Source organism: Centruroides sculpturatus, unplaced genomic scaffold (genome assembly GCF_000671375.1).
Source record: "Centruroides sculpturatus isolate CEXI.00-Female unplaced genomic scaffold, Cexi_2.0 scaffold253, whole genome shotgun sequence".
In the NCBI taxonomy this organism is placed as follows: domain Eukaryota; kingdom Metazoa; phylum Arthropoda; class Arachnida; order Scorpiones; family Buthidae; genus Centruroides; species Centruroides sculpturatus.
Window position 1 is genome coordinate 341,538 of NW_019384617.1, and position 12,972 is coordinate 354,509.

Here is a 12,972-nt window from a genome sequence, read left to right on the forward strand (position 1 = left end):
TCAAATCTCAGTCAAACATCCGTATTCTACAACACAGTTTATATTTTTATATATACTGTTGCCTTGGTGCTTTGCCTGTAAACTAAATAAAAACGTTATTTAATTTATAATTATTTAATTTACTTTGAAGTTACCTTTAATAAATCATTGGAGGAGAAACGTAATAAACCATAACACTAATTAAAAAATTAATAAATTAATAAATATTCTTATTGTCATAAATTAATATAAAATTAATGAGAATAATTTCAATTTTCAATTAAAATAATAACGACGTATTTATTTATAGAATAAATAATGTCTTGTTCTCGAATTTTTTTTATGTTGAAAATAAATAAATAAATAAATAATATTATTGTATAATTGATATGTACTTATTTTTCAACTAAATAAATATATTATATAAGATGTAGTTGGAAGAATTGTGTTTAATATCCAAATGGGTTCGAACCCACGACTTTCACGAACTACGTAAGGTGTAGTAGGAAGAAACGTGTTTAATAATCAAAGGGAATCCGAACCCACGACTTTCAACAATACAAGGCTATCGATCCGCTTTTAATCGCTATTTAAATTACAAAAACGTGTTTATATTCCTTAATTTTATAAAATCATTCATTATATAAACAGTTCGAACTCGTTGTTTGATTTTAATAAAATCATTATTTTCATAAATGAAAAAGGAGAAAAATTTAAATTCTTGTAAAATTTTTTAAATAATTTTAATTAATTATTAAAGTTTTTAATAGATAGGCGGATCATTATTGAAATACCCTTAATAGGGAATGCATAATATTAACCTATATTAGATCCATTATCTTCATCATCTATTATATATACAACTTTTTAACATTATAAAGTACATAATTAAGCAATTATGCTGTTATATTCAATTTNTCCTTAATTTTATAAAATCATTCATTATATAAACAGTTCGAACTCGTTGTTTGATTTTAATAAAATCATTATTTTCATAAATGAAAAAGGAGAAAAATTTAAATTCTTAGTTGTATACAGTGATTGTAGTTGCGCAGAAAATAAGGTAAATATTTTTTAAAATTTAGAAAAATTATAAATAATTTCAAACTGGAAAACACATTTTTTTAAAATAACGGTAAAAGAAATTCAATGTTGGATCTTCTATGGATCTTTAGGATTTTTACGAATAGTTTTAAGATAAATTTACTGTTGTGGGTGTGCAGTAACCCATTGTAAGTTTCAGGATCTCCTAAGTGTTTTCTGAATCTTCCAGATTTATGATTTTACTGAAATCACAGTTTTTTCCTGAAGCAAAAAAGCAGAGGTTTTCAAGAATCCTTCGTTTGATCTTTATCGTAACGCAACTCGTCACCATATCGGAAGACGTCACGGAGTGTTGTCCTTAGTTTATATATCACGGCATATAAAAAATATCCTCCACCATAACATTTTGATAAAGTGTATATATATATTATTGAATTTAGAATCCAACATTCTAAGTGTTTTTTTGGATTTCTTTCTGTGACTTTTAAAAGAAACTTGTAAATTAATGTTTAGATAATAAAAATTGCAGAAATTTAACACAAATTTACTACACTAAATTTAAATAATTCCACAGAAATGAAGCAACAGACTGATATTACGTGAGAAAAATGTAAATGGGCCCGTCCTTAGAACTCTAGATTATATATAAATATTTCTAAATTTGGTTTATAAATGTCAAATTTAAAATTTTTTAAATTTACATCACTAAATGCTAATTTGGAATTTGGAGAGGATTTTCAAAATATTTAATTTAAAATTCATAAATTTATAATGTATCAAATTAATATTTAATTTATAAGGAATAAAATTATAAAAACTGAAAGGCACTAAGTAAATAATTTGCATAATGTATCCAAATACGTATTATATATATATATGCAAGATAACCCAAAAGTCTATTAGCCATTTTAAAGAGTAAATTACAAGTTGTTAACTCAGTTAGCAATTTGTGTTCATTTGTTAAAGCACGGATAACTGATTTTCGGGCCAACGTTTATAGGGCAATTATATTAAAATGAATCGAAAGGAAAACATTTTAAAATTACAATTTGAGTGGAAGATAAATTTTTCTTTTATTGACATGTTTCTGACAGTTTTTATCGCTGGAAATCGACTGCTGCATTCTATCATTTCATATAGTATCTGTTATATAACAGATTGTAGATAAAATACCGTTGCAAGAGCCATTTATAGCCAACCTATCAATAGACATGAAATAAAATCTCGAAAAGAATGACTTAAGCTTATCAGTAGCCAATGAAGAGTGACATTTAATAGTATAGTAATGGAAGTTACGAAGGAAGAATATAAAATAATTATTAATGAAATATTACTCTTAACAACTTAAATTATCTTGAATTATGGATTCTAGAGTAAAGAATTGATTTTTTTTAAAAATATATAGATCAAATCTCCTCAAGTTGGACACGTCTCTGTCTTGGATTTTGGACTCTTCCAATTTAGATTCTGCTTGAATTCTAGAATTTAGAATATTTAATATAATAAAAAATAATAAATACTAGCGCTGTTATTTACGTTTACTCCTGGTAAAAAAGACAAAATAAAGTATTTTAAAAGGTCATCATCATATGTATATATGTCATTAAATGCAATTGAAAATTATAGACAAATTTATACATATAAGTTAGATACTAGTGGTCCTACTGTGTTTAAAGTTTCTAATATACAGACTAGTCCCAGACTAAGGGGAAGAGGAAAACAAAATGTAAATCATCTTCTTTAAGTAGTTTCTCCCACTCTATATAATATTATTTCTAAATTTGAATCACTTCTTAAGAAGGACAGGATAAGATTGATAGAAGAAGGCACGAACGATCTACCAAGGAAAGATGCCTTCCGGGATGACTTTACATGAAAAACTGGTCCTATTTAGGTGTTAAACACGTGAATAAAACACGTGGTCAACCCGTTGGTGAGGCGCGAACCCACGACAACTACCAGTGTTCAGTGGATAAAACCACTGAACATTGGAATTTAAGAAGCACTTCCAACTTAGAAGGATTTACTGTATATACACAATAATAGATTTTTTTATTTCAATATTTAAAACGTATTTTAGAATTTCAAGAAAAAAATTCTATCTAAATTCCCATTTAAATTATTGAATTCGACACTCCCACGTTACAATTACACAATTTAAAATATTCAAATAAAAATAACTTACAGACTAGCACTTCAAACTTTATATTGTATTTTAAAATTGTTGACAGAAGTATTCTTTAAATTGAATGCAAAGTAAAGATTATATACACTTATGTTCGTGTCTAATTTTAGAACATGACATGATTAATTAATAGTTGCGTGTATTGCAACAGCTGACAATGTAGCTGGACAGTTCAATTGATAAAGTTTAACGCTTTATATGCGAGCGCTTAATCAAACAACGATATTTTCTAACCTAAAGCAATATTCTTTGGCAATTGCTAAAGCAAGAGAATAAGGGAAAGATTAATCTCTATAGAAAGACTACTCATCAGTAAATGAGGCATTTATTTTGTCTTTTGACTTCTGAACAAGAAGATAAGAAACATAAATGGATCTCTTGGGATCTTCTTCTTTTTTCTTATTTTTATTGTTCGTATTGGAAATATTTAGATAAATCTTTCCTCCAGTTTCATTATTTTTATTTAAGAAAAAAGAAATACATTCTAAATATATTTTGAAAGTAAAACACAAAAACTTAGAAGTCTACTGTACTAAAGACACTTATGAATACAGCATGGTATATGTCATAAGGCAATGATTTCCGCAGGAACAGGAAGTAAGCATCGAACAGACAAGGTTTCGTACAGGAAATGGCATCGTCGTGTCATCTTTCTGTCCGAAAAGGGATCTTTTCCTTCAAGGGTGACAGGAAATGACGTCATTATTGCCAATTGAAGTATCGTCCGAAAGAGATATTCAGAACAAGCAGAAATAAGGCGATTTTCCAGATAAAAGTCATTTTATAAAATGAAACTAAAGTGATGACTCGTTCAACTTTTAAGATTTATTAACTTCCATTAATGTAAATTTTCGTTATTATGTAGATTTTTAAGTATATTTATCCTATACAATTAATAATCTTAAACTTCTTTCTCGTTTATTTTAATGAGCAGGAAGATAATTTTAAAAGTTGTACAGGTCTTTAAAAAAGATCTCGACGAAAGAAATTGTTATTGTTATCTCATTAAGAGTTAAACGAACTAAATANTATGTGCATTAAATGGAGTTTCTGACGACTTAAAATTTGTATAATTTTATTGTATTTTAATAATAATATTAAAGCCGTACATTGATATCAATTAATAATTTATAATTTCAAATTATCTTCATCCATTTGTTGTAATATTAAATTAATTAAACTTTATAAACAAGATTTACATAGTATATCGCTAATTTCTGATCATTATTGAAATACCCTTAATAGGGAATGCATAATATTAACCTATATTAGATCCATTATCTTCATCATCTATTATATATACAACTTTTTAACATTATAAAGTACATAATTAAGCAATTATGCTGTTATATTCAATTTTACATACAATTCAACACCCTATTGTTAGCTATACAACAATGTAAGTAGTCATTATGCAGTGTAGATAGAGTTACTTTATACTGCGTATAGCTTAAATATAAAAGAAATTTTATGAATTTTTTTATGTTTCATAAACTCCCTGTTTTTTTAAGAAAACAGATGAAAATATTTTTATTTTCAATAATATTACCTGGTATAATATCTGGGCACTTCCCCTCTGCTTCAGCAACCATGACTGTAAGGTCTCTTCGGTCATCTGTATCTTGTCTCAAGGGTGTTGTAGACCTACAATGAAACACTATTCATTCGACATGCTGATAATAACACTATATATCTATCAAAATATTTTCAAACTATGCAAGAAAATGTGTTTACCTGCCTTACATTTAACTTATCTTATAACTTAAAGGCATGCAAATATCAGTTTACTGATACTGCATTTAACTGGTGGGAAAAACTATATTATTTTACGGAATTTTGGTTATATTTAAACATGAAATAAACTAAACTTTAATGTAGAATATCATAAATGATATACGTAATTATTTACGAAATTTAGAGATGGATAAAAAGCTATTTTTTGTAAGTACTTTATACTTATTTTTAAAAATTTACAAGGAAAAAACACTGCTAAAATATATTTTCTCTTACAGTAAATATAACAGAGTATAATAAATTACTTTTGAAAAAGTTTTATATGTGAAAGTCATTAATATTTTTTTTAAGAATTGCATAATGTTATAAACCTCCATCACATCTTTAAAGTATAAATAATTGAAATCTGTGGTGGAATTCATTTATTATTTTTTTTGTTAGTTTCTGTCCCAATAGCTGCAGTTGTAGTATCCATTTGTTCGTCTCTGACTCATTTTCTAATCCTCAAAAGAGGTATTCTCACGAAAAAGTAATGATTAATGGACTCTTCTTGTTAGGAAATCGTTTGTATTATCGTGCACGTTCAAAGAGGAATGGGATAGAAATGGTTTTAAACCTGTTTCTCTTCGAATAAATGTTCAATGGAGGTATACGCTTCATAAATTTGCTCTATAATGTCATTGTTGTGAACCTATGACCTGAACTTAGTTTCATCATAAATCCTTTAAGAATGCGGGGTTTATTTAGTTTGAAACACTATTACTAATACAAAAAGACAAGAAGCTATATTTGTCTATCCAGAACATTCTTCTATCATTAAAGGATATATTTATTTTATTTATTTGGTTCAAAATATAGGTAAAAAATATTAGTGTAAGAATTCACGCCTAAAGAAAAAATGTTTTATTTATATAATTATTATTTTTTCGATAAAATATTTATAATATAGTTTATATAAAGTAAAATGTTTATACTTATTTATATATAAAAACAAAAATAAATATACAGTCGACCCCCCTATAACACGGTAGATATGTTCCGTTCTTTATGAAATTGATGTTCTAAGAGTCCTTGAATACATGAGCCAATCACAGCCCGGCACGTATGCAGTTTAAGGACTACGGCTGNATAAGAATATTTTAAAATATCCTATAAATCAACACTTCTTAACCTTATTTACTTTCACAATATTTCTTTCAATGCATTGAAATGCAATTCGGGTGACCGCGATCTACTAGTTGAGAAAAACTGGAAAGATTTTGAAATGTTTTTATAAATTACATAAAAAATTTTTTTACGAATTTATACAAAGAGAGAAGTTTCCTTTTACTATTTTTTTTCTATTTTAGTACTTTTTAAAGTTATATTTATGGTGACTGTTGAAACATTTTCTCGAACTAGAATATTTGATCAGGTACAAGACTAGAAAATCAAATCTCAGTCAAACATCCGTATTCTACAACACAGTTTATATTTTTATATATACTGTTGCCTTGGTGCTTTGCCTGTAAACTAAATAAAAACGTTATTTAATTTATAATTATTTAATTTACTTTGAAGTTACCTTTAATAAATCATTGGAGGAGAAACGTAATAAACCATAACACTAATTAAAAAATTAATAAATTAATAAATATTCTTATTGTCATAAATTAATATAAAATTAATGAGAATAATTTCAATTTTCAATTAAAATAATAACGACGTATTTATTTATAGAATAAATAATGTCTTGTTCTCGAATTCTTTTTATGTTGAAAATAAATAAATAAATAAATAATATTATTGTATAATTGATATGTACTTATTTTTCAACTAAATAAATATATTATATAAGATGTAGTTGGAAGAATTGTGTTTAATATCCAAATGGGTTCGAACCCACGACTTTCACGAACTACGTAAGGTGTAGTAGGAAGAAACGTGTTTAATAATCAAAGGGAATCCGAACCCACGACTTTCAACAATACAAGGCTATCGATCCGCTTTTAATCGCTATTTAAATTACAAAAACGTGTTTATATTCCTTAATTTTATAAAATCATTCATTATATAAACAGTTCGAACTCGTTGTTTGATTTTAATAAAATCATTATTTTCATAAATGAAAAAGGAGAAAAATTTAAATTCTTAGTTGTATACAGTGATTGTAGTTGCGCAGAAAATAAGGTAAATATTTTTTTGTCATTCTATGAAACCGCACGAATATATTTACATATAAACAGAAGAATTTACTATTTTTTGCTTAAAGTTTTTCTGAGAATAAAGTTTAGTTGCAATTACAAATAATGCAGAAAATATTTTCATGAAATGTTAACTTGCTGAGAAAAAGTAATAGGAAAAATCACGTTATGATATGCTATAATTTAGCGAAAGCAGAATAACGAAATATTTGTATGATGTGATACGAATATTAATTTGTCAAATGATCTAGTTGTAATTCTGATTTCATTCGTTGATGCTCTTTTTTTTTTGTGTAGAGAGTGTTGATGCTCTGCAGTGAAATGGTTATCTAGGATAATACACTTTTCGTTGTTGCTCACGGAACGAGTTATTTTAAAAAAATTTTCCTAGCGTTGGCTACTCTGAAATGTACAGTACATGTTCGCATGTATTTTCTTTAGATCACATAAGGAAAAAATAGGTCAAGTAGAATTTACTCCAATGTAACTTATTGAAAAATTGAGTTACGTAGTTTTAGATTATGCAATGAAATTCGCGACGATGCACATGTTATGCATTATAAATACATTTTGAGATCTTTTATATAATAAAATCCAGATTCAGGAGATATTAAAATAATATTATATTCAATTTTAAATATATATTTAGAAGCATAATAAGATTAAATCAAGAATTTCTTAATTAATAACTGGAATTCACCCGCATCATTTTAAAGCGTTCTGCGCTACTCAAATGATGTTTACAACTGAAAAAACATCAAAAATATATTTTTAATTTCTTATAAAATCTCTAAAATTTGGATTATTTTCTTATATACTGTTTTTTTATTGAGCATAAAACGAATTTCTATATGTAACATGTTTCTAGTGCATATAAAATGCACTTCTTTATGTACATAGAGAAATGCATTACCCATATAAAACTGCAATAAGGAGCAATTTAATATATATTTATTTTTTATTATTAAAAAATGTATATTTTTGTAAAATATTTTCTAAACAAAACTATTAAAATATTAAATTTTGGTTTAGAATAATTCATAAATTTATAAAATAAAGTATATTTTTATATACACTTTTTATATAAAATATATTGTAAGTTATTATTTTTATTAANTTCCAGTTGTTAATCAATAAACAGCCAGTTGCACGCATGTTAGGGCCTATCTGTTCAACCCGTATTGACCTATACGCACTTTTCTCCGTGTACTTCCCCCCCTCGCATGGCCCAACTTCCTATAAGTCACAAGAAGGAACGTATCTGACAAGAAAATCTCTATTGTTTTCACTCATCGTTTACCACCCCCCGCTCCCCCCAAATCATTGGCAATGAAGAATGTTTATTCAGTCAAAGTGTACACACTAATGGCTGCCGTTGCACCATTCATTAATGTCATTCGTTCACTCACACTAAATATATTTAAGGTTAGAAAATCACTTTAATTTTTCATTCTGGGGTGTGCATTTTTTTTTTACCTGAAGTAATTTGAACTGTATCGCCGCCATCAATCATTCTATTCATAGAATGGCTCCACTTACCAATATCATTACCTATCGGACACAGTCTATTCACTCCATGCACATAAATTGAATTAGTTATATTTACATATGGGGTACACATCGCCCCAAGTGACTTGCAGCTACCATTTCTCATCTTAGATCGTGACCCGCCATCCTCTCTACCCCCCTCACCTGCACTTTTCGTAAAGGTACAGTACACTACGTTACGGGGTCGTGTGTTCGTGGCACAGACACACGTTACACCTTTGTTGTACGGGTTACACTCCGTGTTTTGACCGTTGTGAGCAAGCGCAAAGTGGGGAATTTTTTCGGGGGGTGATTTGGGGGTGAATTTTCAGGGGTCAGTACTAAAAATATTAATAAAATAGTTAAGTTTTTGGTCTGTGGTTGTATTCGGTTTGCTCTTTCACTTGATTTTCTGCAGAAGACACTCACTTTCACTTTGTTATTTATTCATTTATTATATTTTTAGAGAGGTCTAGGTTGTCCTTTTCTCTTGGTTTTTTCAAGAAAATTCTTCGCTTTCGCTTGTTTTTCGGGGAAGACACTCACTTTCATTTAGATTTTTTTGGAGAAAATACTGGTTTTTACTTGGGTTTTTTTTGATAAGATACTCGCTTTCAGTTAATGTTTTTGGAGAAGACACACGCTTTCACTTGTTTTTTCGAGAAGATACTCACTTTCACTTGTTTTTTTAAGAGGACACTCACTTTCAGTTAATGTTGTGGAGAAGACACTCGCTTTCACTTGAGTTTTTTGGAGAAGATCACACTCCTGCTCGAACTGAGCACTTAGAAAAACGATGCTTCTTGCTTTTGCGCGTTTTTTTAGAGAATATGTCCACGCTTTTACTTAGTTTTCTAGGGAAAAAGGTCTATGCTTCACGTTTTAATTTTGTTTTTTAGAATAGTCCACGTCGATTGAGTTTTTAAAGAAAACTCTACATTCCCTCTTTCTTTCACTTGGCTTTTTGGAGAAGACACTTTCACTCGAAGTATACACTCACTTTCACATGTTTTTTTTAGAGAAAACACTCGCTTTCACCTGTTGTTTTTTTTTTCTGTAGAAGACACTCGCTCTCACTTAATATTTTTATAAGAAACTATGCTTCTCGCTTTAATTTAAGGGATTTTTTAAAAGAGAAACGTATGGATTCGCTTTCACTTGCTTTTAGAAGACTATAATCGAGGTTTCACTTTCATTCTTATAAAATCTACGTCCCTAGCATATAACAGGCAGCATCGCACGGCTCCTAAAAAACCAATTGAGTAACCAATTACACCAACTTTTGCATCCGAAAAATCACAAAAAAAAAATTTTTTTTTGAGATTTTTTGAATCTCAAAAAATTCTTTTCTTGATTTTTCGGGTGTTTTTTTTAATGATTTTTGTAAAAAAATTAATTTAGACTTCAAAAAACCGATTCAAATATTGGTTTCCTACCCACAGGATCGGCGCAAAAAATACGAGAAAGAAAAATTAATACAAAGTAAATAAATAAAAACAAAGAAGATAACGAAAAAAAATTGAAAATATTCACGCAATAAATGAAGGAGAAAGTAAGAGAAATTTCAATTTCTTGGATCCATTATAGGAAAGTGAAAGGTTTGGGTGTTATCTACATTGATTATTGCAATATCCTGTAAATGTCTTTTATTTCGTGTGTAGTAATCTTGTTTGCTAAATAGTAGACCGTTTGGAATGACGATAAGATAGATAGGTTGCTAGTCTCTGAATGACATTTCATTTTAAAGCACGAACGTCCACGTCATCGCATGAATACCACTAATGGATGCGCCACCGTCTACTGCACTTCGTTCCCCCCGAAAAAAATTTACAGAAAAATAAGCGGTTATTTTTATTATTATTTTATACTTTTTCATTTTTAACCTCTGAACAATGGCCTCTGATGATAACCAAAAAATGGCCGTTGTTTACAGGTTATTTTGTATGCACTTTTGTTGAAAAAAATTCTTGAAAAAGTGGCAGCTATTTGAAGGGAGTCGTTGTTTGGAGGTTATGATATTAATGCATTTTTTTGATCGAGGAAAAAAAATTCCTAAAAAATGGCTGCTGTTGGAGGTTCGACTGTATTTTATTATATTGTAGCAGATAAATATTTAACTTACAAAACTTTTTCTGAGAAGATAATACAAATTCTTTCAATTCGAAAAATTGCAATTTAATAAAGTTAATATAAATAATCAGTATATTTTGTTTAGAAAAATCTATACCCAAAACAGTAAACGGATGTAAGGAAGAATTAAGGATGAAAGATTGAAGCCTTAAATTCGTTTTAATATTATTGATTTTAGCTTATTTTTTGACATGATAAAAGTATCGAGATTGGATATTGAGAAAATGGAATTTTATTTGATAGAAAGTTGGAGAAAGTATTATTGAAGGAAAAATTAAATCTTCAATATTTAAAAGTAAACAGCAAAAGCTGGAAGCCATTAGAATTATCTTAAGTATATTTTTGCGAATAAAACTTTAAATAGTTAATTAAATTATATTAATTAATTTTTAATTATTAATTAGCATATAATATTTAAAATACTGAAAAATAAATTTAAAAAAATCAGTTTAAAAATGGACCTGACGACTTTAAGATAGTTTTTAGTAAACTTTTTAAATTAAATTAAATTTTATGCGGTTATCATGCGAATATTATAATTCTAATTATATTAAATTAATTATTTATATAAGCATTAACAGATACATAATTATCTTATAAGTCATTCCCCTCCGTTAGGTCTAAGCACTTTTCATTTGATACGCAAGATATTCTAGGAAAAATTACAAAAATAAAAGGTAAATATTTTTTTGTCATTCTATGAAACCGCACGAATATATTTACATATAAACAGAAGAATTTACTATTTTTTGCTTAAAGTTTTTCTGAGAATAAAGTTTAGTTGCAATTACAAATAATGCAGAAAATATTTTCATGAAATGTTAACTTGCTGAGAAAAAGTAATAGGAAAAATCACGTTATGATATGCTATAATTTAGCGAAAGCAGAATAACGAAATATTTGTATGATGTGATACGAATATTAATTTGTCAAATGATCTAGTTGTAATTCTGATTTCATTCGTTGATGCTCTTTTTTTTTGTGTAGAGAGTGTTGATGCTCTGCAGTGAAATGGTTATCTAGGATAATACACTTTTCGTTGTTGCTCTTTGATATTGCTCAATGATAAAACTTAATGAGATTTCCCCTTTTTTATTTTGTTTAAATTTGTAAAATGTTTAGTTTATCTATAACTTAAATGTTTTTCTGAATTTTCTATAAATTTTCATTTAAATTATATATTAACATTCTTTTTTTCCCTTCCCTTCTCTCTCTCTCTGATGATTTTTAAGTTTAAATTAACAGAGTTAAATAACTAAATAATTAAGATTCTAATTTTAAGCATATATATTATGTTTAATTTATGTTATAAGTCTTAATTAACGCTTAAAATATTAAATATTTTTTGTAAAAAAATAAATATAAACTTACTTGTCTACACCATGCTTTTGATGATCTGTAAAATGTTAATAAAATAAACGTAACTAATTAAAAATTTTTAAAAATACTTTAAAACATTAATTAGCATATTGTAATTAACATATAATTTTTAATTTAATTAAGAGTTATGTATTTGTTTGCTTCAGCAAATAATCAGCAAATATGATTACACTTTCATTGTTTAATTCATTATATAAATAAAAATTTTATAATCTTATTAAAATATGCTGTGCAGTTTAAAAAATTATATAAAAATATTTAAACATTACTTATTAACACCATTGTAATTGTATTATACATTACTTAAACAGTAGAATTTTTTAATTAAATAATTAAAAATATATATATTTTTAATTAATTAATTATTTAAAACCAATATTAAAAAGTATTTAATTATTAAGTATGTTTATTTATATATTTATTGATTTTTAACAGTAAAAGTTTATAAAAATATAAATAAATGTAAAGTATAGTTTATTATATTTAAAGATATATTTTATAAGTATATTTAAGTAATAATACTACAGAAGAAATATAACTAAACAATAAATCTAAGTTAATTAAGTGTGTTCTCATTATTTTAACATTACTTTTATTATTAGAAAGAATACATATTTTTTATTTTTTCAGGATAAAAAAGAATTTTTATCAGCTTCTAATGCGAAAATCTTTATTGTTTTGCAAAGTATTCAGCATTATGAATCATTGTGTTTGGCTGTTTATTTTCCATATTTCAGAGATTTGCAATTAAATACATGTTTAAAATATACAAAAAAAACTTTCATAAATCTAAAATAATCCATCTAAAGC

The 12,972-nt window shown here is 26.9% G+C and overlaps 1 protein-coding gene across 1 annotated transcript in view; it reads right to left on the reverse strand.

The window, feature by feature from the left end:
• Window positions 1–4,402: 4,402 nt before the first annotated feature.
• The window catches only part of LOC111625406 (hemicentin-1-like), a 154,719-nt gene continuing 146,149 nt past the window's right edge, over window positions 4,403–12,972 (reverse strand). Inside the window, exons 10-12 of the mRNA XM_023368540.1 lie at window positions 12,154–12,178; window positions 4,758–4,852; window positions 4,403–4,657 (exon numbers count right to left, since the gene is read on the reverse strand). Of these exons, the coding sequence (XP_023224308.1) occupies window positions 4,638–4,657; window positions 4,758–4,852; window positions 12,154–12,178 (140 nt within the window). The 3' untranslated portion in view covers window positions 4,403–4,637. The remainder of the gene's footprint in view (window positions 4,658–4,757; window positions 4,853–12,153; window positions 12,179–12,972) is intronic.